Source organism: Catharus ustulatus, chromosome 7 (genome assembly GCF_009819885.2).
Source record: "Catharus ustulatus isolate bCatUst1 chromosome 7, bCatUst1.pri.v2, whole genome shotgun sequence".
Lineage (NCBI taxonomy): Eukaryota > Metazoa > Chordata > Aves > Passeriformes > Turdidae > Catharus > Catharus ustulatus.
Genome location: NC_046227.1, coordinates 38,361,263 through 38,388,793, shown reverse-complemented (window position 1 = coordinate 38,388,793; position 27,531 = coordinate 38,361,263). Strand labels below are relative to the sequence as shown.

The following is a 27,531-nucleotide window of genomic DNA, read 5'->3' as shown; positions in this document are numbered from 1 at the left end:
TTTTTTTGGGTGGATGGAAAAGCTTGTTCTTTGAGTGTGAATAAAAGACATTCTTTTTTTTTACCCATTGAAAAAAATTGTGACCCTTTTTTTCCACAGGGATAGCTCAGACTCGGCTGAACTTTGACACTTCAATCGTGGCATGTAAATAGTCCTTAATGAGAAGTACGTGCTTTATTAAGTTTGAAACCAGAAATGTTTGGGGCTAATAACTGGGAATGCTTGAGGGGCTCAGGATTGCAGGGAGCTTTAAATCCTGCAAGTTTCAGTGTGTGTGGGACTCCAGGAGTGTCACTTGCTAATGTACTAATGTCAGAACTAGAACTGAACAAATGACATTTAATGAATAATTCACCTGACAAATGTAACTCTGCTCTGCTTGTGGAGTGCCTGGAAGCAGGTAACAGTTTTGGAGGAAATGACTGTTGTGTGGTGTTCTCAGTTAACATCCAGCTGGTTTTGCTGTGAGTGAGCTGCACTTCCCTCAAGGTGCTTAATTCCTGCACTCACCTTTCTAAAGCCCTGCTTGGCTTTATTGGGACCAGCAAGTCACTGTCTCCTGAGTGGCTGAATGCACAAGCACTGTTCTGTTACTGATAATAACATGCACATGTAAACTGTTGTTTCCATTTTCCACTTGCCTTAAAATTTCAGTTTTCCATCCCTTCATGCCAATAAAATACCATCTGCAGAACTTTCACCTCTTCAGTTTCATTTTGAGAACTGGGTGTATCCACAGAATTTTTTTCAGGCATTTATTTCTCTCTGATCAATGGACACCAGCAATAACTGTGAAATGTTGCTCCATTTACTTAGGGAAAACTCACACTGAAGATGAAAATCACCCCTGTGCAGTGGGCTGGCTGAAGGTATGCATCACTTAATCCCCACTTCACCCGAATTCCAAAGGGTTTCGGTGGGATCAATGGTGCTGGTGCTCTGCAGAGGGGTAAATTTCTCCTGGAGTAATCCATGCCCAAGCAGAGGCTGCAGGTTTGCCATGCCAGGAGGGTTCAGGCCCTGCTCTTTTCCATGGGTTTCTCACAGTAAGGATTTCACCATCCCTGTTACCCACAAGGAGGTTTTATACTCACTCAAACCTTTGAAGGATTTGCTTCAGCTTTCACTGTGATGATGTGTGTGGTAATTAAAAGGCACTCAGCTAATTAAACTAGCAAAGGTGCTTGTGATATAGGGAGGTTTTTTATTCCTTATGCCCTTGGTACCTCAGGGACTGAAAAGCAAAAGCCCAGAGGTTCATGTAGCAGTGAGCCTGGTCCAGGTGTGCTGGGACAGGCCTGTCCCTGCCTCACCAAGTGCAGATCTGGGAGACTCCCATTTTTACCTGGACTTTGGTTTACTGAGAACTGCAAGTTCTGCCTGAGCTCCTGACTCATGGAGGTCATGAGGGTGACGTTGTGTGGCACAGATCCAGAGCAGTCACAGAGGGCACAGTGCTGGCTCTGCCACACCTGATCCTGGGGAATTGCCTTCCTTAAAGGAGAGGATGCTGAGCTGAGCTCAGGGGGAACAGTAAATTTGATCTTTGAGCAGAAAAATATTTATTGCTCAGAGCAGCTGTGGCTGCCCCATCCCTGGAAGTGTCCCAGGCCAGGTTGGATGGGGCTTGGAGCAACCTGGGAAGGTGTCCCTGCCCAAGGAGGGGAAGGAATTAGATGATCCTTAATTTCCCTTCCACCCCAAACCATCCTGGGATTCTCTGACCCCTTGGAACAGTTTGCCTCTGTGACTGTTAGCTGTAGACACAGTCTGGCTAATTTCAGTGCATGGATTCAAATCCTGCAGCTCAGGTTTTGGGGAGAAGTTCCTTAGGCTCCAGGGGATTGGGGTTTCAAGTCCATTCCTGCAGGCAGTCATTCCAAGCACAGAGCAGGATCAGAAGGTACCTGGGACATCAGACCAGGTGTCACCACCCCAGGTGTGTCCCTCTGACACCCCAGGAGCTCAGCAGCAGCACTGGCACGAGCACACAGCCCAGGGAAGCAGGAGGGTTTCAGGAAAGCAGCAGGATGCAGCCTGAGAGTGAATTACCACAGGGAGCACAGAGTTAAAGCTGCAGTTGATGAGGGATTATACATCCAGACTGTCAGATAAACACAAGGATAATTCTTCATGGAACCCCAGGATGGTTTGGGTTGGAGCCTTTAGAGCCCATCCCTGGCAGGGACACCTCCCCCTGTCCCAGGCTGCTCCAGGCCCTGTCCAGCCTGACCTGGGACAATTCCAGGGATCCAGGGCAGCCACAGCTCCTCTGTGCATCCTGTGCCAGGGCCTGCCCACCCTCCCAGCCAGGAATTCCCAGTTCTCAAGGTCCCACCCATCCCTGCCCTCTGGCAGTGGAGCCATTCCCTGTGTCCTGTCCCTCCATCCCTTGTCCCCAGTCCCTCTCCAGCTCTCCTGGAGCCCCTGCAGGCCCTCTGAGCTCTCCCAGGATCCCTCCCCTCTCCAGGGGAACATTCCCAGCTCTCCTTCCCAGCCTGGCTTTAATTTCTGAAGCACTTTGCCATAATCCCCACTAACACCTGATGAGGAGAATTGGGGATCCCCTGGCTGGAATTCTCCCCAGTATCTGGGGTGAGGTTTGTTCAGGGCCCCTCTCCAGGAGTCCTCCTGACAGCACCAACCTGGAGCTGTAACCACACACCCCCTGCTCCATCCCTGCCCCAGCCACACCAGCCTTGGATATCAATTATTCAGGAAAACAGTCGCCAGGCAGAGGCTGTAGCAGCAGCAGGAAGGTTTTATGTCCCAGACAGCAGGGGCTGGAGTTTCAGCACTCAGTTTGTCCTGAGAGATGGGTGCTGATACTCCTGAGAGGTTTAATGTGTGCTGAAAGCAAACAAAATACTTATTTCAGGCTATTTCTTCATTGTGTCATTAACTGGCAAAAAAATAGGAATTGCTTTTGTTCATGTGACAGTGATGGGCATTGTCATTATGGGAACGTGAGGAGAGCAAAGGCTTCTAATTAATAAATCATCATAGGAAGGGATTTCCTGTCAGCATATTTAAATATTGTATTCCAGCTGAAAGAATTTATTTTTAATGATTTTAGCCTCCCCTTGGCTGCCTGCTGAGCAGCCCATCATTGGTTTGGTGCTAGGAAGGGTTTTAAATAAGGCTCAGAGCTGCACCTTTAAAACCAACCCCGACAAACACCTTCAGATGTTCCCCAAAAGCACAGAAAGCACTCTTAGACATTCCCTAAGCAGAGCAGCAGCGTGAATGTTCTGTTCCTGATCAGAGAAAAGTGATAAATGCTGACTACATCAGCTCACTTTTCATGCTCGATGTAATATTCAGCAGGGCGAGCTTCCCGCTCCAGGACCGCGAGCTGGCGCGCTCCCAGCAGCCGCCGGGGCTGCAACGTGGGCGCCACGAGGCTGCTGGAAGGCCTGACCTGGGGCTGGGCAGGAGCAGAGCGGGGCAGCCCCGCTCAGGGGGCTCGCTGGGGTGCTGCCTATTAACCTTGGCGTTCTTGGCTCCCCGCAGAGCCAGCGCGGGAGGCACGGCGCCCACTCTGCGGAGAACTCGCCCACGGAGCGGCGCGGCCTCGACGAGAATTACCGCGGCGAGAGGGCTCGCAAGAGCAGGAACCGTTTGTCTTCCAGTTCCCAGCACAGCCGAGAGCACTATCCCCTGGTGGAAGAGGAGTTCTCCGAGCCCTACCAGGACTCGTACAAACCCCACCGCGCCCGCGGCTCGCCCGGCGCCTACAGCCACGACTCGCGGCACCGGCTCTGAGCGCGGGGCCGGGCGCCCGTCACCCATCCCTCGCCATGACGTAGCTAGAGATAACGATTAATTAAATTAATTAATTAATTAATGGAACCACGTTGATTTGGCAGGCGTGGCGGTGGCAGCGCACCCGCGCCCTGCTCTCATTGATGTTTAATTAGGGGGCAGCGAAACCCGGCCCGGCCCTTCCGTTTCTGCCCAATCTGTTTTTGGGATTAGTTTTGGGTTTAATACAGCGTTTGCATTTATAGCCATATTTTATTTTATTTTATTTTATTTTTTTCTCTTGTCCTTAGGTATTAGAACACATCCGTTTGTAATTTTGGGTACTTATCGAGGCACTTATAAAATAATTTCCTGTGCTGGAAATTCCAAATGACCAGTTCCAGTTGGAACCAATTTATAAACCAATTCCTGTTGGAATTTGGGTGAATTGACTGGAAAGTCGACGTGAGCATGTTGAGAAAAAAAAAAAAAAAAACCAAATACAAAGAAAAATCTGAAAATCACAAACCACTGAAAGTCCGAAAGTCAGCTCCAGTATTTGTTTGCTGGGAGCTCAATTTCCATTGCAGGTTAGAATAAAAGGATTTATTCTAACCATTTCTTTCCAGAATGGCTTTTTCAGACAAACCAAATGTAAACTCTCGAGAGTGCCAAATATCCCAAATTATTGCAGCAGTTACAAAACACTTCCCAGTTTGGAATTATTTTTAGACCTGGCATGAATGTTGCAGCCAAATGATCCTTGAGTTCAGCCAGTCCTGCCAGTTCTGTCAGGACCAGCAGGGAGGAACTGCGACAGGAGACGGGAAATAGGGACAGGAAAAGGAACAAACTCCATCGGTGGTGTGCCTGCAGCTTGGGAATTGTTGTTGCTTTTTTTTTCCACTCTTTTACCTGAATACAACTATGGAACAGGAGTGTAGAGACATCAGATTTTTCTCCCATTTTTCTCCTGCTTTTTAAAAGGAAAACCATGCCCTCCTCTGAGCCCCAGTTCTCCCAGCAGTGATCCGTGTCCCCACTGCCACCTCGGCGTGTGTGACAATTCCAGCGGTGCACAAGAACTCTCCAGAAGATCCATCCCAGCCATGGAACCCAAGGGGAAGGGAGTGGGCTTGAACAGTCATCAGTGGTGAACATTTCAAACAACATCTCAGAATTGCAATAAAAAGGGAAGACCAGACAAAAATCTGCTCCCAGGGAAGTCGTGGAGCTGATTCCAAGCTTTGGATTCCAAGAGCTATGATAAATCCTTGGAGATATTGCTGCCTTACTTCCTACCAATCATTTCTGTCACCTACTTGAGTCTTGAGTTCCTTCCAAGAGATGAATTTCTGTGGTTGGACCTTGTGTTTAACACCATCAGTGAAGCCTTAGATCCCATGGGATTGAAAATTGACCCCCATTTTGTACAACCACTGACATCTTCCAGCAGAGCCTCCCGAAATTCCTCACCCTGGAATTGACCCAGTTATGCTGAACATCCATTTGTTCATGCAGCTTCATGTCACAACTGTTTTTTTCCCCCCAAAATAAGGATCATTAACTTTTTTATTTGCTTGTTTTCCTCCCAAAGCCTGCTGAACTCAGGCTTTGAAATCATGTAGCACTAAAGGAATTTCTGGAATATTCCAGTTTCTTCTGCTTCCTAGACCAGTTTGGCAAAGCCCACTGGTGTTTCCAGCATCCTGGAGTCTGATTCTCCTCTTGAAGTTCCTGGGAAAAGCAATCCATGTCCTCTGTGGGACACCCAAGCCCACACCCATCTCCAGCAGCATTCAAAGGTGGCAGACACCTGATTAATTAATCATTTTAATGACCCCACTGCCTAGCAGGCAGCTCCAGCAGCACTGGGTGATCCCAATGGAGCAGTTACCAAGGAAAAGATGGAAATGTGTGCAGTCCCAGAGCTCTGGGTGGATCCCCCAGACCTGATCCTGCTCAGAGGCTGAGGGAGCACAGCAGGAGCTGGCCTGGGAGCTGCAGCTGCTCCAGGATTCTGTGCTGCCCCACAGGGAAGTTCTGCAGCCCTCTTTCCATGTGCAGCACACACCTGCATGAGAAAGGAGGTGACCCTGGTCTGGGCTTTCCTTGTTCCTGAGTGCAGGGGAGCTGCAGGAGCCTGGGCTGCAGCTGCTTCTCTTCCTTCTGCACCAATTAGGGACCAGCTCATGAACTGCTTGAGGAGATTTGCATATTTGCAGATTTTCTAGAGCTTTCTGAAACCTTGTTTTAAGTCTTCCACGTCACCCCTGGCCAGGGAGGGATCCCCAGCCACCACACAAAGTGCACAGTCCATCACCTGAACATCTCAAGTGCCAAAACCACTTGGGTTTGACAAAAACAAATTTGTGATGGGCCTGAGGTCCATCCCATGGGGTTAAGCTGCCTTGACTCCTGGCTTTCTCCCCAAACCCATTCCATTCCAATAAAAGGCACCAGGGACCCTGCAGGTCTCCCTCCTTGCTGGGGTGTTTAGTTCTTTTTGAAAAGAGATATTTAAGTACAAATACACCATCCATGCTGGGAGACTCTTCATTTATTGCAGATACTCTTGGTTTGGAAAAGGGATTTCTGTTGAGGACACAGTGAGCAGGGAAAGCGGTGCTGGGGTCAGGATTGGTGATTCCTGCTGGGATCCCAGCACTGCTGAGGTTCAGTTGGGATTGTGGAGTTCTGACTGAAGCAATCCAGCCTCATTCTCCAGTCCTCACATCATTTCTTGTTATTAAAATAATACTAAAGAGCAGAGCTCTGTTCTGAGCTCTGGCAGACACAGAGGATTTAGAAATGTTTACAAAATTGGGATTTTCTTAAGTTTTGTTCTTATCTGAGTTTCTCACTCGGATCCTTTGGATTAACAAGGATTTAACCAATCAAGGTGATAACAACAATCTCTAAAGAGAAAATTCAGCACATTCTTACGTCTGAGAATCAATTATTTTAATTGTTAACCTTTGAATTGCAAATACTTCCTCCCTGGAGTTGTGTTTAACATGTACAGATTCTTTTCCTGATGCCAAAACCTTTCCCCCATGGGATGTGCAACTCACAGCTGCTGATATTTGTAACTCCACTTTGATGCCAAATCTTCTGAATTCAGTTTGGTCTCAACACCAGAATTCCCTGGAGCATCCAGACTCTGCTGTCTTTACTGACTCCACCATTCTGAAATAATATTGTTCTTCCTGTTGTTCCCAGCACACTGATCTGGGTAAGTCAGGGGTTCTGACACTCCTTTTTTCTTCAATAATCCATTAAATGTGTCCTCTGCTTGATCCCATATTCCTGATTTTTTGTAAGGTGAAACAATTGAAGACTACACATGACAAAATCAGATGCTTATTTTATAAAATGCCATTTATACAAACCTGGGTTTGCTCCTAAAAATGTGCATTTTAAAGTCAAGTTCTGTTGCCCTGTTGGTGCCAGTCCAGGTTTGGATCCATGGGATTCTGCTGCCTTGTATTTTGTTGGAGTTGCCTCTCATTCCCTCAGATATTAGTCCTACCCTGTAATGCAGCCAAGCTTAACTCTGGGGAAATGGAATTAAAATGATCCTAAAAGACAGTGTGGTGTCATTTTAAGAGGCATTTGAATAACCTTGGTGAGGTTGTTACCAAGCCCAGTTTATTTTAGATAGAAAAATAAAGGTGTCTCTTTTAAAAAAAAGGGAAATTTTAATGAAGTTGTAAAATGTAAGTAAGGAATGAACTCAGAGTAAGAGGTGAAAATGCTACTTAGGAGTGAAATTTCAGATTTCTTTCATTGTGTGTGGAATCCACTCCGGAAGTCAGGAGGAATATTGTGATTAAATCCACACAGAGAATGTGGGGAGGAGGTGAAATCATTCCAAGTGTTAACAATGTCACTCCTTTGTTCTCTGGAGCTGGGAGCAGCCTTGGCTCGGTGTCAGGATGATTGATGGACCGGCCTGGGGAATTTGGGAAACCAAATTCCTGTCCAGGAGCAAGGTGTGCCCAGGAATGGCACCTGCTGATCATCCCCTGCCTTACCAATATTGCCTGGAAAGCAAATCCACTGTAACATCCCCAAAAACTCTTCTGCCAGCGCTGTGAAAACAGAGCAAGGGAAAAGAAGCACATTTGTAATAGCACAAATTTACAATAATTCCACTCCTGCATCTGGCAGCGTGGTTTTGGAACCCAGGGGGAGATTTCTGATCCAGCATCAGTGGATTTATTGCAGTTTTGATTTGTTTACTCGCTGCCTGATACTTCAGCAGTTGATTTTGGCATTTTGCACATGGGATTGATTTTTCAATAACTTGTATCCCTTCCATCTTAATTAATTAATGACAACAAAAAGAACCTTTTCAACTCACAAAGCCCACTGCACTCATTTCTGCTGATTTCCTCCTGGCAGCTGAAATCACATTAATAACTTTAATTTTGGCCAATGTGCAGATCTGGGATGTGACTGGAGAATCCACCAGCAGCCCAAGGTCAGGAGTGAAACGCTCCCAGGAAATGTTTGTGGGGATACAGAGCTGGAGGTGGGGGAGGGAAGAGCCACAGCACCCCAAATTCCCCAGAACTGCAAAGCTGGAGGGAGGGGAGGATAAGGAATGTGTGTTTGGGGTTGGACACACCTGATGGATTCCCTCCTGCTGCAGACAGGGAGGGTCAGGCCAGCAAAACGCAGATTTTGTGTGAGCAGAGAGGGGAGCAGGTTGGGATCAGCCATTCCAACTGCAAACTCCAGACCTTGGGCTCCTCACATCCCAGGAAATCTCTGTTTTCAGCCCAGCCTGGTTCCCAGGGAGAGCCTCGCTGGGAGCCAGGTCAGAGCCACACTGGTGAAGACATTACTGCCTTTACTGGGACAGAGCCAGCCCAAATTTGTGTTTTCTGCTGATTTTCCCTTTGTTTTGCCCTCTAGACCCTGTGTGTGTAGCACCCGACCAGGCATGTGGGTACCATATACTATGCAATGTGTACAGTGGTGCATGCTCTGCTCTCCCTCTGCTTTTAGTGGATTTAAAATAAAATAAAAAAATTGGAAAAAAGGAAAAAAAAAAAAAAAAAGGTAAAAAAAAAAAAAGTGGTGTTATTTTTGTGACCAGGATCATGCAGACTGCATGCCCATAGTATCCTCATTTCTATGGATTCGTTTTCTGGAATTTAGATGTACAAAGATGAACTGCATTACAATAACTTTTCTACAATAAATGAACAAAACTACCAAGCGTTTAAAAGTCTGTCCAGTCTCTTTGTGTCCTGCACTAAGATTGGGGAAATGCTCGAGAGAGTCAGGAAAAACCCAGAGTCCTGTGGCATTTTTCTTGTTTGCCAATAGATTTTGGCAGCAGCCTCACGTGTTACATTTTTAGGAAAATTTAATGAGGTTCTGGAGAAGGAGATGCATCTGCTCTGCTAAATAAATGATGTTTATTTTTGTAACGAGCTTAAATAGCTGTGACCCAGAAGTACAAAAATACAGATAATTCCTGCTGATCCAGCAGGGAACGAGGTTCTTACAGCCAACTGCTCCTTTGAAGGATTCTGGGGAATGTTCAGGGTTTGGAGCTGGGATCTCTCACTCGGTTAGAACAGGCAGGAACAAGGGGCAGAATGGTGGGAGGGATGAAGGATTGGATAATAAAAGATAATTAATAGTTTCTCACAGAATGGTGAAGGTGGAAAAGAGCTCCCAGGCCATGGGGTGACTGATCCCCACCTTGTCACCAGAGCCCTGAGTGCCACCTCCAGCCATTTATGGTGTCCTGGAAAACTGAAATCATTGGAAGATGCTGCCTTGGCCAGAGAGCTCCAACCTCCTCTTCCCAAAAACGAGGAACAAGATCCAGCAACATCCCAGAGATGCTGTGACATCCAAACCCTGCCTTGGAGGGACAGCAGCACTTTGGCCAGGTGAGCTGCACGGTGCAGGCAGATCTGAAGCTCTTAAAATTCTGTTCAGTGGGGTTTTCTTGGCTGTGGGATCACAATCAGATCTCAACACGTGAGTTTTCATCCGAGCTGTTAATGAAAAGCAGAAGGGTTTTCAAATAAATAGAATATATATATTTAAAATGAGCCTTTTGTGTGTTTTCATGTGATCCTAGAGGTGAAAATTTCTTAAGCTGCTTAAACTGAGTCCTGGGAAGGGGCTGGAGAATTCCTGAGGAAAATGGGAAGGGAATGGAGAATTCTTGAGGGAAATGGGAAAGGGATGGAGAATTCCTGAGGGAAATGGGAAGGGGATGGAGAATTCCTGAGGGAAATGGGAAGGGGATGGAGAATTCCTGAGGGAAATGGGAATGGAGAATTCCTGAGGGAAATGGGAAGGGGATGGAGAATTCCTGAGGGAAATGGGAAGGGAATGGAGAATTCCTGAGGGAAATGGGAAGGGATGGAGAATTCCTGAGGGAAATGGGAAGGGAATGGAGAATTCCTGAGGGAAATGGGAAGGGGCTCAGCCTGGAGCAAAGGAGGATCCAGAGGGATCTTTTCCCTCTCTGGAATTCCCTGCCAGGAGGGGACACCGGGGGGATTTGGGATCTGCTCCAGGAACAGGGACAGGAGCAGAGGGAACAGCTCAGGCTGGGCAGGGCAGGGCAGGGTGGATTTGGGGACAATTCCTCCATGGAAAAGGTGCTCAGGGGGAGTCCCCATCCCTGCAGGATTTCAAAGTGGAAAGGACTTGAGGACATGAGGCAGTGCTGGGAATGGCTAGACTCAATATCTTGGAGGCTTTTCCCAACCTAAGCCATTCCATATTCCCTCTGGTTGGGTTTTTTCAGCACAGAAACATTTCCATGATGAAATCCTTCCCCAGCACATGCTCCCTGCCCCTGTCGGTGTTACAGCTGCCTGGAACAAAACGTTCACGACCTGAAAAAGCCTTCCCAGATTTCCAGGAGGGAATTGCGAGGCTGTACCCGTTAAATTGGGATGTTTTCCTAGAAAGTTCCCAACAGCACGGGAAAGCTCAGCTTAGCCCATAAAAACCAGCACTAGGATCCAGGTTCAACCAGGCTACCACAGAAAAAAACAAATGACACGGGGGAGGAAAACTCAGATTTTTTATTTAAATTATCAGAATAAATGGTTTAATTAGATTTTGGTAGCTGCAAGCCCTGCCCCGAGCCCAGGAGAGCTGAGAACAGAAAATAACCCCGAGTGCTTCTGAAATTCCAAGCTGAGGACCGGCAGAAAGGAGGATAATTGACAGCTAATGAATAATTAATGCAGGCTGGATGCTGAACTTGTGGAATGTTTCACACCAGGACCCACAGCTGTGACACCGGGACGGACTGGTACAGTGGATTATCAACATATTTCTCTTCTTCAACTGTCCAGGGTCATAAATTCCCCTCCAGACCAACAGGAAACACAAAAGTCTCTGGACACAGAAAATTGGAGATTGTGTTTTGGTTCTGGAAAAGCAGGGGAAATTAAATGCAAGAAGCTGCTTGAAGGAAAGATGGAAAACCTCTGGAATAACAAAGGAGATTTTATGTCCCATCCCTGAAGTGTCCCAGTCCAGGCTGGACAGGGCTTGGAACAGCCTGGCACAGCACAAAGTGTCAGAGGAAGGAACTGGGTGTCAGGAACAGGAAAAGTGAGAGGGCAAACCCCCCATGTCTTGTCCTCCCTGGTATTTTTAAATCCCTCAGGATTTAAACTCAGTGAAGGGTCTGGACAGAGAAATTTATCTTAGATAAGGCGCTGGGCAGATCTTGGAGCCCCTCCCAGTGCCGAAAGTGCCTTTATACAAACTCACCCCCAGCTACTGGGGAGCAACTTCACCCGCCTTATTCCCAAGTTCTCCCCAGAGCACCAAGTTTTAGTGAACGAGGTTTATAAACCGCAGCAGGGCTGGGAGATTCACCTGGGGAGAGCTCAGAGACCTTCCAGGGCCTGAAGGGGCTCCAGGAGAGCTGGAGAGGGACTGGGGACAAGGGATGGAGGGACAGGACACGGAGAACAGTTTAAACATGAAGGGAGGGGGCGACTTCCATGGGGTAGCCGGGAGAAATCCCTCGCTGTGAGGGTGGCGAGCCCCCGGTGTCTCTGTGGGGCTCGGGGCTCCCTCACACCTCAGACCCCGGTGTCTGTGGGGCTCCCTCACACCACAGCCCTCGGTGTCTCTGTGGGGCTCCCTCACAGCGCTGCCCTCGGTGTCTTTGCGGGGCTCGGGGCTCCCTCACACCGCAGCCCTCGCTGTCTCTGCGGGGCTCAGGGCTCTCTCAGCCCGCAGCCCTCGCTGTCTCTGCGGGGCTCAGGGTTCCCCCACACCGCAGCCCTCGCTGTCCCTGCTGGGCTCGGGGCTCCCTCAGACCGCAGCCCCCGGTGTCTCTACGGGGTTCAGGGTTCCCTCAGCCCGCAGCCCCCGGTGTCTCCGCGCGGCTCTGCGGGCCCGGGCCGCTGAGGCGGTGCCGTGTAATGGCGGCCGCGGTGCCGCCCCCGCGCGTCAGCGCAGCGCGCCCGGCCCGGCCCGGCCCGTCCTGAGGCGGCCGCGGGCGCTGCTCCGCTCCCGCTCTCGCTGCCCCAGCCCCGCTCCCGCTCCCGCTCCCCGCCGCCATCCCCAGCCCCGGCCCGACCCCGCTGCGATGTCCGAGCGGCAGCGGCCCCGGCGCGGCCCCAGCCGGCACTCGGGGCGCTGCGCCGGGCCCTGAGCTCCCGCGGCCCCGCAGAGCCGCGGCCGGCGAGGCCCGGAGCGCCCGGCCGAGGATGGGGATCCTCTTCACCAGGATATGGAGGCTCTTCAACCACCAGGGTGAGGCCCGGGGGGACGGGGGCGCTGCGGGAGGGACCCACACCCGCTCCGGGACGGGCTCCTGAAGTCGGGGCTTTAACCATTCCCCCGCTTCTTTCATTTACGGGAATTGTCGTTTCCTGACAGCCGCCTGTTCAGTTCTGAGCTGTGCCGGGGGAGCGCGGCCGTGGCGCGGGTGGGTTCGTCCTGCTGCCGGCACTGTGTGGGTTTAAGAGGCAAACCTCGATATCTGGCTCGTTCATGGAGTAAATGTTATTTATAGCTTCGGTTGTGGCTGCCCCTGGATTCCTGGAAGTGTCCCAGGCCAGGTTGGGCAGCCTGGGACAGTGGAAGGTGTCCCTGCCCGTGGCAGGGGGGTGGCACTGGATGATCTTAAATTTCTCTTCCAACCCAAACCATTGTGGGATTTTTAACTCCTGTCTCCATACAGCAAGGTGTTCATGAGAGTTGTAACTTTACAAAACACCTGCTGATGCTCTTCCCACGTTTCTAAAGCCCTTGGAATTTGGTTTTGAGGGAACCTCGGTACTCTCACAGCTGCTCGTTGAATGTCCCAGTTATGTCCCCGTTAACACATAGTGCAAATACAACAAAATATTTTTGTCTTGTAGCATCCAGCCCCACCTCAGACCTTCTGTTCCAACTGATTTCCTAACATCCACTATGCTGGCAGGATCCCACCTGAAACAAAAGTTCCTAGTTGTGTGGGGTCAGGTAAGCAGACACTTTTACAATATTGTGCAGTTATGCAAAGTTATTAAAGCTGGAGTTTGTACTGGATGGCAGAAAAGACAGCTCTGCAAAACCACACAATATTGATAAAATCAAACCGAGAAACCCCCACTTACCTGACCCCTGTCCCCTCCCTCTCCTCTGGGATAAATCAATGTGAGTGTAGTTTGCTGGCAGGGATTGATATCAGGGTCTGGAGCTTGGGCATGCTTTTAATGGCTTTTTTTACTGCCTTTGAGGAACACAGGGAAAGAGGGGAGACACCCCCTTGTCACCAAATTTTTACTTGACTGGCCCTGCTTGGTTGTGCAAGTAAAAGTTGTGCAACACAGCTGAGAGCTGGCAGTGCTCCCCCAGACTGGAAATCATAAATTTGGATGTGCTTGACACCACCAGCTGTAGAGTTCCCAGTCACTCCTGTGATGCACAGGAGAGGAGGGGCTGAAGGGAAGCAAGAATTGCTTGGGGCACTGAGCTCCAAAATGTCAGAGGTGGGTTGGGGAGCACCTGGTGACTTGGCCAAGAACAAAGTGGATGAGCAAAGTGTCCTGTCAAATGCTGGAGGAAAGGAGGGCACTGGGGGCACTGCAAACCAGCCTGGCTGGGGTTTTACCTGTTCTTTGCAAAGACAGCAAGATGCTGCCTGGATGAAGTTTGGGGTTGGGAGCTGTTGTGGCTGGGGGATGGAGTTTGGAGAACCCTGCAGGAGCTTGGGACAGCATCCCAGCGTTACACTGGCAGTCAGAGATGGAAAACATCCTTCTGAAACCTCTCAGGAATGGTTCCTGTGGAGGGGGAGGAATTGCCAGAGCAGCACCTGCCCACACAAACACACCTGGCCACGGCACCTGGAGCCGGGCACTGTTGGCTCAGGAACCCAAACGTGGCATTAACCTTGATCCAAACCCAGCAGCTGTGACTTACCAGTGCTGTTTCCATTGCAGAGCACAAGGTGATCATTGTGGGCCTGGACAATGCAGGGAAAACGACCATTCTGTACCAATTGTAAGTAGGAGCTGTGGGGTTTCCAGGTGTTTCTGTGGGTTTTGCTGGGTGGCTGCGGTTTGGAAAGGGCTCTGCTGTGCCTGCTGCATGGATGAATGAGGTTTTGTTCAGAGGGGTTTGGATCACATCACCTGCTGTTACTGGTGTCACAGCCTCAGCTCTTGCCAGCCCCAAAAAATAGGATTGTAGTGAGTGCTGGCCACTATTGCAAAGCTGATCCACGGCACAGGTTTGGAGAGCAGACAGATCATCCTGTGAGTGGCACAGCAGCTGTGCCTGTGCCTTGTGTCCCCAGTGCTGAGGTGAATGTGGTGCTCTTTGTGGGATGGGATGGAGGAGGGAGGCTGATCCCAGCACAAACCCAGGACAGCATCTCCTTTCTGCCTTCAGCAGCACCACTGGTGTGTGTTTGCCTTGCATTCACCTTGCTCCTGGTTTACATGGAGCTCAAATGAGCTTCATATCTGACTGCTCAGCTGCAGTTTGATAAGAGGATACCAGTTTGTCCTCAGGCTGCTGGGTGGCACAGGCAGCTCAAGGTCTGTTTGTGCTGGGGACAGATTGGCCCTTTCCCACGTGCTGTGGCACTGAGGAGTGCTCCTGAGTCACAGATCATTCCTGCTAAATGATGCCATGCTGCTCCAACCCCACATTTCACATTGGCCTTCTGGAGGGGGTTGGGGTTTGTCACATTCCAACCTGCTTTACCTTTTCCTAAACCTTCCTGGCTGCTTGTGCCCTGCCATGCTGCAGGGAGAGGGGAAGGATGAAGGTGATGGTGATTTGCAGAGGGTGTGAGAGATGTTGCAAAGCACAAACAGAATTCAGGGTATTTCTTAAGACTGGGAACTGCTGCAGGCAAGGGCTGTCCTTGGTGCTTTTTAATCCACTTCCTTCACAAATGTCTCGCAGTACTTCCCCTTATTTCTGCAGTCTCAGTGTTTTCTTTTCCCTCTCATACAGATCTCTGTGATCTCCTTTTTCTTTGTACCCACTTTAACTCTACAGGACTTTCCCAGCTCTCCTCCTCAACCCTACCCCATCTTTGCAGATCCCATTTTTCCTCTTGCAGACACTTCTTTTTCTCCCTTTCTCCTACTCAGCTCTCCTTGCACTGGCCCAGGGTAACAGGGATTGCTTTTCAGAGCACTGCACCATCCCTTTATCTCCTTGGCTCTCTGTGTCCTCTTCAGGAAATATTCCAGCACCATTACAAGTCTCAAATTGCTGTCACTGTAACTAAAAGCTCTGCTGGAACTTCAAAAAGGTTCATACAAAATGAAAAGCTATATCAAGATGATCAGAAGAAAAAATAATTAAGTTCTTTTGAACACAGATGGTTTGCCTTGGAGCTACTGCTAATTTTTTTGCCTGTTACAGCAGGGTTTAAATAGTCTGAACTTCAGGAGAATCCAGAGCACACATTTGGCTGTTTCATGTCAAACTTGTGTTCTTAGTGACAACATCACACTCAGTATCTATTAACAAGATATTTGAAATGTTTAATGGCTGCATTTGTCTCCAGAAAGTTGTGCTGAGGGGAGAAGAGGAGGAAGTTAGGACATAAAGCATTGTGAAGAAAATCTGGTTTTAGTGGCCTGCCCTGGAAGGAGAGCAGGATGGAGTGGGTGAAGTGTTTCTGGTGGAGCTGGAGGATGAGCTGTTGTTTTTCTGAAACCTTGGAAATCTTGTGGCTTAACCACATTCTTGAAGCAAAACAACTGCTCTGTCCCATGTGAGCCAAAACGGGCCTGGAGAAAGAAGAGCTGAGTGCTCCCAAAAGCTTCAGCAGCAAAAACGCTGTCAGCTCCATGGTTTCATTAATTATAACACATTTTGCTCTCTCAGCTCTGTAATTTGATTATCACACAGTTCACCAAGTCCTTTTTATTGCTGTTTTTATTGACGTTTCTACATCCACCATCAAACCTTGGCTGCCCAGGCAGTGTTTGCTGAGGTTCCCTCGCTGGGATCCCCCTGAGGTGTGATTCCATGGGTCACTTTTGGTGTTGCTGTTCCCTGTGCAGCTCCATGAACGAGGTGGTTCACACCTCTCCCACCATCGGCAGCAACGTGGAGGAGATCGTGGTGAACAACACGCGCTTCCTGATGTGGGACATCGGGGGGCAGGAGTCCCTGCGCTCCTCCTGGAACACCTACTACACCAACACCGAGGTGAGCAGTGCCAGCCCTCCCTGCCCCCCTCCGGGTGTCCCTTGTCACTGCTGCCACCGCCTGGGGCTGCCCTTTGTGACAGCACACCCCCTGGCTGTGTCCCTGCAGTGACTCCTGCAAATCCTGCTGACAGCCCCAGAGTTTTCCTCCCAAACCTTGGCAGCTGTGTGGCACAAGTGCTGGCATCACCCTCAAGAGTTTCCAGGGCTCTTTAGAGGTGCATACACATGTATGGCTATAAAATATATCTATATATGTATGTGTGTATGTATATAAATGGTATCAAGCACACAATTTCATAAAAACAATGCTTTTCAGAGCTCTTTAGAAGTGCACACACATGTATGTCTATAAAATATATCTATATATGTATGTGGGTTTGTATATAAATTGTATCAAGCACACAACTTCATAAAAGTCATGCTTTTCAGAGCTCTTTAGAGGTGCACACACATATATGTCTATAAAATATATCTGTATATGTATGTGGGTTTGTATATAAATTGTATCAAGCACACAACTTCATAAAAACAATGCTTTTCAGAGCTCTTTAGAGGTGCAGTTGCAATACACACACACATGTATATAAAAATACATAAATATGTGTATACATATATAAATTGTATCAAGCACACAACTTGATAAAAGTCATGCTTTTCAGAACTCTTTAGAGGTGCATATACAGACACATATGTCTATAAAATATATATATGTGTATTTATATATAAATTGTATCAAGCACACAATTTTATAAAAACAATGCTTTTCAGAGCTCTTTAGAGGTGCATATGCACACACATATGCCTATAAAATATATGTGTGTATATATATATAAACTCTATCAAGCACACAACTTCATAAAAATCTTTATTTTTATATCTTTAAATCAAGGTTTGCTATATGTAATTTAAATACAGTTATTTATATCATATCAATGATATTTTGTATAGTTAAATACAATTATCACAATAATTCCTTTGTTCTCCAGCTTATCCCTGTGAGGTGCTGTGACTCCTCAAAGTTCTTTTCCAGCCTGAATGAAACTGGCAGTGTATTCTTGGGGTTGGAGCTTCAGGACTTTTTGAATCCTGAGCCAATATCTATTTGCATGTGATGCACTTTGTTGTAAAGGCTGCAACAAATGATTTGAGTGATCTTTGTGGTGCCCCAGTTACACCAAGCAAAGAACAAAACCAGATCTGGGATTACAGAGAATTTCCTTGCTTTCAGTATGAATTTTTCAGTGAAGAATGGAGAACAGAAAGTGAAAAGTTGTGTCAGAGCTGCCTCTGTCCCCCAGCACAGCAGAAGCTGTGAATGTCCCCAGGCCTGAGGGATTGCTGGGGCTGCAGGGAGGGTTTGGGAGCAGGGCTGTGTCTGATAATCCAGCTGGATTTTGGGCTGCCACTGGGAACAGCAGGAGCTGCTCTGCCTGATAATTCTAATTCTCCCTTTTTGCAGTTTGTGATAGTTGTGGTGGACAGCACAGACAGAGAGAGAATTTCTGTGACTAAAGAAGAGCTGTACAAAATGTTAGCACATGAGGTGAGTGCACCCTGTGTCTTTAATATTTATTTTAATACTTACTAGAATTATCTGGCTGATACACACCAAGGGAAGCAGATTTACACCCTGAACTGCTTTGTCCCTCTGCACTGTCTTCTGTGAAACTCCCAGTAAGCTGTTAATTAACAAATCACAGAATAGCCTGTCAGTGCTCCAGTGAAACAGCAGTTGGGACCTGCCAGGGACATCTGTGGGTTTTATACTTCAATCCATGCTAATATCTGAATTAGAGCTTTTTACACCCCATGATTTCCTGCAATAATTTCATCATTATTTTTGATATCTTCATGGTTGCCTGAGGTTTTACAAGCTTTACAATGTGTGTTAGAGCTAGAACAGAACTGAACTTCAGCCCCTGGCTGTAGCAGCCTCTGCTCTGTGAGTATTTGGAATTTCAGAGTGGAAATTGCTGAACTGTAAGGACCCTCCTTAAACCTGAGCCCTGGGTCAGGTCTAAACATGAGCTGGGCTGATGTAAAAGCCAGGCAGCACCTGTGGCATGACCTGAATGCAAACTGGATCAGGGTGTGTGAGCTGACACCGAGCTTCCAAATTTAAGTGTCAGAATAAAAAAAATGTGCATAAAAATGATGGCATTATAGCCTAAAATATTCCATCTATATTTAACCTATAGCCACAGTCTGAGAGCCTGCAGCAAGGGCACAGCCTGCCCATGGATTTCCTTTGAGGAAAAACAAGGGCTTTGCATAGCAGCTTTCAACTTTAAATGTGGTTTTTTAAAATTATTATTTTTATGTTTAATTAAAATGATGTTTAATGAAGTAAATTCTAATAGAGCAGCTCAGGCTGTGGAGTGTTAAATGTGGCACAGGGGGGATTCAGTGCTGCTGTCCAGGATTAGGATTTCAGAGCTGCACTCTTCAGGCTTTTCCAAAAACCTGCATCTTCTGTCTCCTAATCTCTAAAGGAAGTTAATCTCTCCAAGTTGTTCAGGAGCTGATTTTGCCCCAGGGCAAGTGGAATTGCTGGCAGAAAGGAGCTGATTTGGGAGCCTGCTGGCAGTGAATGTGCCCTTTGTTGGGCAGCAGGATGTTCCAGGCTCCCTCTCCTGCAGCCATGAAAGTCAAATATTGATTTAAAATCGCTCTTCTTTGCTCCTTGAAAATATTTTCTTTCTCCTAACTGCTTCCATGGAGTTGCTGTTAAGGCAAAATTGAGTTGTCCAGCTCAGTTCCAGCTATTTTCTGGGGCAGTTGATTAATTGGGAATTAATTTTGCTGCTTGTGATAGGCAGAGCTCAGAGCCTGGGCTGGCCTGGCTTCCTGGAAACACCTTTTTGCTTTCCAAGGGAAAGGTTTTCAACAAATACACCCCTGCCCTGATGCAATTCCAAGCAATTTGAGGTAAAATAAGCTTTTCCCTGGAGTCACTGTTCCCAAATTGCTCAGGTGCAGGGTGCACAGGGCTCTGATCCTGGTGGAGCACAGCAAAACGTCCTGAGTTGTTTTACTCCTCACCCGTGCTGTTTTGTGCTGGATCAGGGGATGGCTGCAGCTCCTCCAGCCTGCAGCACTCTGTTCTGGAGGATTGCTGCCTGAGCTCTGGGCTCCCTGCTGGGTGTCCCAGCCTGTGCCTCCAAGGGCTGCTCTGGCATTTCCTGCTCTCCTGTCTCCCCAGGACTTGAAGAAAGCAGGATTGCTGATCTTTGCTAACAAGCAGGACGTGAAGGAGTGCATGACAGTGGCTGAGATCTCCCAGTTCCTGAAGCTGACTTCAATTAAGGATCACCAGTGGCACATTCAGGCCTGCTGTGCTCTCACTGGAGAGGGGTGAGAGGGATTTGTGTCCATGGGGATTCCTCTGGGGGTTTTACTGTGGTGTTTGGGTTTAGCACACATTTAACACACTGACTCCTACACCTGTCCATCACAGAGACAGAATCCCAGAATGGGTTGGGTTGGAAAGGACTTAAAATCATCCCATCCCAGCCCTGCCATGGCAGGGACACTTCCACTGTCCCAGGCTGCTCCAAGCCCTGTCCAGCCTGGCCTGGGACACTCCAGGGACCCACAGCTGCTCTGGGCACCCGTGCCAGGCCCTCACTGCTTCACAGTCGTGGCACTTACAAGATTGTTGGGCTCAGAACACCAACTTCTACATCAAACCCACAGTGTCACCTCACTGAGATAAGACTTGATTTAATTGGGGCTTCATGGAGGGGTGAGGTGGGAGCAAACTGAAATCTGGTTTATTAAGAATAATCCTAATTAGAGAGAACTTCATGCCTTGAAGAGCTGGGATGTGAATTCTCTCACCATAGATGATACAGTAAGAGAAGTGCCATGCAGGGAGTGAAGAGTTTCCAGAAAATTATTTGGAGTTCTTGGGAAGAATTTCAGTTGGTGCTGTGGAGTTAATTTGGAGTTACCCTGAGAAGTGCCTGCACTCCCTAACCATTGTCTCTTGTGTTCCCAGACTGTGCCAAGGGCTGGAGTGGATGATGTCCCGGCTGAAGATCAGATGATTTTTAATGACCTCTTTGCACAGACATTGCTGCAGCAGAGCTGTTCCAGTGGCACATGGGTGGGGTGATGTATTTATACTGAACTGATGGCAGCTGTATTTTCTGCACAGCTGCACACACACACACACACACAGGGACAGGAACTGGGAGCAGGCACAGAGCACAGGAGCGCTCGGAGCTCCAGCTGGGTTCGGTTCCTCGCAGGACGCCTTCAAAGCTGTGCCCAGCCTTCTTTTCAAGCTGCCCCTCACTTGGGGAGGATGAAGCAAGAGGAAGGAGCTTTTAATTTAGAGTTTTATGATCCCATTGTAGCCCTCTCTGGTGGAATTGTTGGCTTCATTCCTGCAGTAAATCAGCGAGCGAATCACTGGCGTAGGTATCGACTCCGTGTTCCCGAGGTTGCCGATGTTACAAATGCAAAACTTCTCCTGTATGTGTACTGTACATATTTGTGTATATTTATACCTCAGTCCTAGGTTCATTGCAATCTGCTCAGACCAGTGGCAAGCTGAATCAGTATGTTGGCAGTAGTGCTGATGTGTGACACGGCCCCCGTGCCACCGGTCCCGTCCCTCTGTGTCCCTCCGGCTGTAACGTCAATCACACCACAACCTGATCAACAAACTCTCTCTTCAGCCCATTGCTTGTTTTTTCCACGTGATTTTTTGATTAGGGAGGAGGCTGGAATGGATTGAGGCACACAGATTGAGCTTCCAATTCCAGGGTTGGCAAACAGAACAAATTTGCCAAAGAGTTTTAAACGAAAAGGGTTTTTGGATTGGGTGATGCTGCAGGTCCTGCCCACTGCTCTCCTCCTCTGCTCTGCTGGTTGATTCAGGTCTGGCAGAAATACCTTTAGCTGTCAAAAAGGGAAAAGCATCTTTTTTTTTCTTAACCAAAGAAGAGGCACAAAGTGTATTTGAAAGTGTCACTGCAATCGTACAAGTCAGACTCTGATGAAGTTTTTTTTCACAGGAAAAACTCTCTTTGCTCCATAAAATTGAAATGTGCAGATGTATCAATGTGCAGTGGAGGGGATGGATGGGGACAAAGCAGATGACACTACTTGAAAAAGCTCCAACACGAGTTCCAGGGCAGAACTTGTTGCAAGCAGAACTCCTTTCCTGTCCCCCCTGGGGTCACAATTCCCACTTCAGGGGATCCAGGCACGTGGGAGGGCAGTGGATGGTTGGAAGTGTCAGGCTCTTCTGTGGGAGTTCAGCAAAATGGAACAAATCTGTGTTTAAAATGTTCTTCCCTTGGCTGGTAAGGATGGAAAAGGAATTTTAAAGACATTTTAAAGCTTAGTTTGAACTTTTTAAGGTGCTTCTCTTTGGTTCTGGGATAATCTGGTCAGCTCCTGCCTTCCTGCCCACCTGCCCCCCTGGGAGCACAGGAATCCTGGGGGAAGGAGGGGAGGCAATCTCAAAGTCTGTATTTAACAAAGGCAGGTAAAGAATTTAACTTTTTAATCTATTTTTGGTATCTCCAACGCTCCCTGGCTGGGGGATCTGCTGTCTTTGTTAAACATTAAGGTGTACATGCATATATCTCTAGTGCATGCACATAGATCTTGGTATTTAACTGGTGTATTGCAAAATGTATCACTGTTTGAAGAATTAACAATTTAATGCAAAGACTCTCTCAGTTTCTCTGACAGTATCTACAAGCAACGAGCTCTGTGCACACTTGCATATGAAATGGAATTGTACATTTTCTAGTCTAAAAAAAAGAAAAAAAAAAAAGCAGACTTGCTTCTAAACCCAAGTGTTTGGTTTTTGAGTCTTTATGTCTTCCCTGGGCTGAGTCCACACAGGTTGGGTGGTCAGAAAAGGAGCTGCTGCTGTTGATGGTGGAGCAGGGTTGGGGTTTCTGCTGTGCATCTGTAGGAGCTCTGTGCTGGTTGCTGCAGCTGTGAGTAGATACTCTGTGTTTACACCTCACTTCAGCTGCTTTTACTCCTTCCCTCCCTGTACCACTTCCCCTTGCTGAGGTTCACCTTGTTTTGGTTTCCCCAGTGACCACAGAGCCCAGCAGGGCCTGGCAGTGATGCACACCTCAGGAGTGGCTGTCACTCAGGGTTTGCTGTGCCCTGAGGGCTTCAGAGTGCAAACACTCCATTGGTTTTGGTTGTTGGTCACTGAACAGCCCAGTGTGAGCCTGACTGCAAACATGTCATGGGTCACTGGGACCTTTCTGTATGTTTTGGATTTTTGAAGGCAAATATAGCCACAATTCAGTGGGGGCTGATGTTCCCTGACACATTACGGTGTTATCCAGGGATTTTGGGGTTTAAATGCTGATTTTCAGTCTGTGGGGATGGTGGGGTTTGTCAGCAGAGGTGGCAATTCCAGACTCAGCTGGAATGATTGCTGTGATCAATTCCAGACTGATCAGTTCCAAACTCTCACCTGGAATGATTGCCATGATCAATTCCAGAGACTGTGATCAATTCCAGACTCTGTGATCAATTCCAGACTGTGATCAGTTCCAAACTCTCACCTGGAATGATTGCTGTGATCAGTTCTAGACTCTGTGATCATTTCCAGACTCTGTGATCAGTTCCAAGCTCTCACCTGGAATGATTGCTGTGATCAATTCCAGACTCTGGGATCAATTCCAAACTCTCACCTGGAATGATTGCCATGATCATTTCCAGAGCCTGTGATCAATTCCAGACTCTGTGACCATTTCCAAACTCTGTGATAATTCCCAGACTCTGTGACCATTTCCAGACTCTGTGATCATTTCCAGACTCTGTGATAATTCCCAGACCCTGTGACCATTTCCAAACTCTCACCTGGAACAGTTGCTGTGCTGGAGCTCTGAAGTGCACGTGTGTGAGCTCAGCAATGTTTTAAATTTATCTCTGAGGAAGCAGAGCAGCCAAACTTTTGATCTCTGGACCCCTTTGTGTTTTGTGTGAGTGCTCCTTGTTGACAGCTTTTTTCTTTTCCCTGGAGAGCAATTCCCATTTTTCTCCCAGCTCTGTCCATAGAAAACTTTGCACTTGGGGATTGTTGGGCAGGGATTGTTTTACCCTGATCCATGACCTGGGGGTGTGATGCTGTTGTTTCACCCTCGGGGTTTGCTGCCTTCCCTTCCAGCTGCAGCTCAAGCTTTGCCTTTGTTCTCCTTGAAATTCATTCTGAGGAAAAGGGAAGGGCCTTAAAATGATTCTTGAAGTAAAGTGGCACTTTAGTAGCAAAAAAACCTGGTCATGCTTCAATAATCTGATAATTCAGATGTTTCTTTGGGTTTAGAAGGTCTGTAATTGTGAGGAGAGGTGGAAAATAAACTTGGGGAATATGAAAAGCTTCATTTTTTAAATATTTTTTTTTCTTTTTGGGAGGCTGAGTAGCTGCTCTGCTGAGCATTGTGTAGGTGTGTGAGTGGTGAATGCACCTGACCAGCCCCTTCCACACCTCTGCAGCTCAAATGCCCAAAACTAATCCCAAAATCAGCTTTATTTCCTATGCCATGATCCCCTATTCCATTAAAATCGAGATCCATATCTACAAAAGCCACACAAAAGTGTGTGGAAATGAGTGGCCTTTCCAAGTGTGAACAGGATTTGTGATAAATTTGTTACAGCTCTATCCCTGCCCTTCCAAGCACTTCTGCTTTCATCAGGCATCACTGGGTTTGCTTTGGGAGAGGAAATGCTGAGTTTGTCCTTGTGTCAGGGTGATTGGCTGCAATTCCTGTCAAGGGATGTTTAAATAACTCAGTCAGGAACCCTTGGCCTTGGAAAGCTCCTGGTGCCAGTGGCTCCTTGGAACACGGAGTGGAACACGAAGTTTGTCACTGTCAGATTAATTGGGTCTGAAAAGTCATTTCCAGCTAATTGAGATGGATGTGCTGGGCAGGGCTGGGCTGATCCCCTGCACCCAGAGTGGCACTGAGGAGGGAAAATGGCCCTGCACTCCTGGATGATCCAGATGTGGCTGCTCATAACTCCAGATGTACTGGCTATATCATAGTGAATACATTAAATGGCCAAAAATGATGAATTATAAGGGGTTACCACTCTATCTGTTTATTTATTGAAAATTGTGAGCAGGAATTCTCTCCTTGCCTTGAGAGAGCCTTAGCAGTGAATTTTTGTATTGCAGCTTTATTCACTTTACCAGCCTGAACCTTTTAAGCCAGGTTTTGGGTAAGGACAGAGCTGGGTGAGGTTTTTAAGCTTTTCCTGTTTGTAAATGTACAAAACCGGGGATGGATGAAGGCAGAAAATTCTGCTTTACCTGGAAGGCTGGGAATCCTTCACTGGACATCAGCTCAGTGTTCTCTAGGTGGGGAGGAAAGGCTGGGGTGGGGCTGTGACACCGAGGTGTGGCACTGGGGGTGAGGAATGGGGACAGCCCCGGTGTCCTGTGTCCTGTCCTGTGTCCTTGTCCTGTGTCCCTGTCCAGTGTCTGTGGAGGTTCCAGATCCTCGGAGCTGGGCTGGGCTCTCCGGAGCTCCCAATCCTGAAATGCCCGGGTTCACCCCGCCTTTCCCAGGTGTTGTTTGCTGTCCTGGCTGTTTGCAAAGGGGAGGAACATCCCCAGCAATCCCCGCACCGGGCTCGGCTTTCCTCTGATCTCCTGGACTTTGTCCTCCCCTCTCTCCAGACTTTGTCACCTTCCCCAAACAAACGTGGCCAAAGCTGACACTGCACCAAAACTGCGTTTCAGAAAATAGAAACGATGGTTTCAAACGAATCCCAACCTTGGGAGGGCTGGCAGCTCCCAGCTGGAGCTTTCCTGTGTCTGCACTCACACAAAAGTATTGAAGTCATTTAGCCAAAACATTTCATGGAGCTGTTTATTATAGTCAAGGAAAACCAGGATTCTATTAAGCAGCTTTTTATTTTTTTTTTCCTGCTGAAATTTGATCAGAGCATTCCTTGAATTGTTTCCCCTTTCTGTCTTTCAAACTCTGGGTTTTTTGTAGCTGAAGGGAATTCATTCTGTTCTCTTCATTCTTGTTGAAGTGAAGCAAATATAAATTCGGGCTGGGGAGCTCTGCACCATCATATTAATACATTTATAGATGATGTTGATTGCTAGTTCTTTAAAACCTACCAGTATTTATTATTTTAAGTTGAAAACTTTTCGAATTGTGCCTGTTTGCATTAAGCTTTGTGTGTGGGAGATGCAGTGACAGTTTTCAAGCAGATATGTGATTTCTGACCTGGTTTGGGGGCTGTTCAGGTGTTTTTGGGGTGAAATGTGCTGTTCTGCTCAGCCTGTGATGGGGGGGTTGTTTGGGGTGAATTTGGTGATGAGTCTGTGCTGGCTGGTGCCAATAATGGGAATTAAAATGAGTGTGAAATTCCATTTTCCTGTCAGAAATGCTGAATCCCAGGGGTGTGCCCCTCTTCCATTCCCACACATCCCACACAGCAACCTGTGAGTGCTGGGGGCTGCAGGAAACTTCTTAAAAAGCAAAAGAGATGGAGCCAAAGGTGGCTCAGGAGCTGGAATTCCCAGGTTTGTGTTCCTGTGGCACTCAGTGCTGGGGTGCCGAGGAGGGGTCGGGCACAGCTTGGGCTCGGTGACCTCAGAGGGTTTTGTACCCCAGCGATCCCAGGGCTGTGGGGAGGAGGTTCCTGCCCAGCTCTGCAGCCCTGCCTGGGATCTGGGGCTCCTTGGGCCCTTCCAGCTGCATCCAGGGGTGATCCCATGGGAAAACCTTGGGTCCTTGCAGCTGTATCCATGGGATAATCCCATAGAAAACCCTGGGTCCTTCCAGCTGCATCCATGGGTGATCCCATGGGATAACCTTGGGTCCTTGCAGCTGTATCTATGGGATAATCCCATGGGATAACCTTGGGTCCTTCCAGCTGTATCCATGGGTGATCCCATGGGAAAACCTTGGGTCCTTGCAGCTACATCCAGGGGTGATCCCATGGAATAACCTTGGGTCCTTGCAGCTGTATCTATGGGATAATCCCATGGGATAACCTTGGGTCCTTCCAGCTGTATCTGTGGGGTGATCCCATGGGATAACCTTGGGTCCTTCCAGCTGTATCCAGGGGTGATCCCATAGAAAACCTTGGGTCCTTGCAGCTGCAGCAGCTGTATCCTGGGATGATCCCATGGGATAATCTCTCAGTAAATCACACACAGGACAGAGTTCTCAGAGTTCTCAGAGTTCTGAGGAACAAGAACTGCAGCAAACCTCCCTGTCAGGATGTAGGAGATTCCAAAATGCCTTCCCACATTCCTCCTCCTTCCACCTCTGTTTTTAGCCCTGCTGGCTGCAGTTCTTTCCTTTGGGAGAGGCTTTTCCCAGCAGGGTGGGCTCTGCCTCTGGCTCCAGCTCCTCCTGGTGCTGCTCTGCCCCCGGATCCCTGGAGTGTCCCAGGCCAGGGAGGGTGGGAGCTGTCCCTGCCATGGCTGGGAGTTGGAATGAAATGATTTTAAGGTCCCTTCCACCCCAAACCAGCGTGGGATTCCATGAATCTCCTGGGACATTTCTGTGGTGGCTGAAGGAATGCTGAGCTGCCTTAAAGTCTTTTCCTGCCTGTTCTCGTAACTGCATTGTTCCTCGACTTTGATGTAATTTCTGAAAACTGCTTTTAGTTTTCCTGGGGATCCAGTTGGTGATTAAAAGAGGAGCCACCATTCTCACACATTATTTTTGTCTGTGCATTCCTTAGGCCTTTGTACCTGGTGTATGGAACTGTGAAAAGGCTTTTGAACAGAAAATGTTATTTTTTTTCTCTTTTTCTTGAGTAAGACTGCTGACTTACTGCATCCCATTGGGAGTTGCTCCAGCCAGGGGGAAGAGCCCAACATTTCTTCCCAAGATAAAAACAGAGGGTTTGGGACACTAAGGGAGCCCCTTTCTCCACTGCACTCCAGAGGAAAACCGGATTTCTCCACATCCCCACTGGAGCTCCGGAGGGAAACTGCACCTTGTACAGGAGCACTGCTCCAGCTGAGCCACATCTGTCACTGCAGGAGGATGCAGCCACCATGGGATGGGACTGCTGCCAACACCCTGCCTGACGGGTGTCAGGCTGTACTCTGACTGTGTCAGGGTTTGGGGTTTGTTCTTTGTAG

The 27,531-nt window shown here is 48.1% G+C and overlaps 2 protein-coding genes across 8 annotated transcripts in view; both read left to right on the top strand.

The window, feature by feature from the left end:
- The window catches only part of LOC116999008 (voltage-dependent L-type calcium channel subunit beta-4), an 81,832-nt gene extending 73,966 nt beyond the window's left edge, over window positions 1-7,866 (top strand). For 2 of the 6 annotated variants that reach the window (XM_033065290.2, XM_033065291.2), the window contains one exon: window positions 3,514-7,866. In XM_033065290.2, the coding sequence (XP_032921181.1) occupies window positions 3,514-3,765 (252 nt within the window). In that variant the 3' untranslated portion in view covers window positions 3,766-7,866. Of the gene's footprint in view, window positions 1-99; window positions 695-816; window positions 870-3,513 lie in introns of those variants that run through there. The other 4 variants (XR_004418502.1, XR_004418501.1, XM_033065293.1 and 1 more) reach the window with 4 other exon arrangements.
- Window positions 7,867-12,404: 4,538 nt separating this feature from the next.
- On the top strand, window positions 12,405-22,240 carry LOC116999015 (ADP-ribosylation factor-like protein 5A). Of its 2 annotated transcripts, XM_033065301.1 has the most exons (7): window positions 12,436-12,510; window positions 13,122-13,224; window positions 14,187-14,247; window positions 16,275-16,422; window positions 17,884-17,967; window positions 19,627-19,778; window positions 20,425-22,240. In XM_033065301.1, exons 4-7 carry the CDS (start codon window positions 16,279-16,281, stop codon window positions 20,471-20,473), a joined length of 429 nt encoding a protein of 142 aa, XP_032921192.1. In that variant the 5' UTR covers window positions 12,436-12,510; window positions 13,122-13,224; window positions 14,187-14,247; window positions 16,275-16,278; the 3' UTR covers window positions 20,474-22,240. The 2 variants fall into 2 exon arrangements, with proteins under 2 accessions (XP_032921191.1, XP_032921192.1); XM_033065300.1 differs by lacking the exon at window positions 13,122-13,224 and having other exon boundaries at window positions 12,405-12,510.
- Window positions 22,241-27,531: the final 5,291 nt, after the last annotated feature.

What these genes read in the sequence shown, in the direction of transcription:
- LOC116999015 (XM_033065300.1), top strand. Translation starts at nt 12,465, where the DNA reads ATGGGGATCCTCTTCACCAGGATATGGAGGCTCTTCAACCACCAGG. An exon ending in GAGGCTCTTCAACCACCAGG is followed by an intron (nt 12,511 to 14,186) that starts GTGAGGCCCGGG and finishes TTTCCATTGCAG; the next exon opens with AGCACAAGGTGATCATTGTG. An exon ending in TGTGCTCTCACTGGAGAGGG is followed by an intron (nt 19,779 to 20,424) that starts GTGAGAGGGATT and finishes TTGTGTTCCCAG; the next exon opens with ACTGTGCCAAGGGCTGGAGT.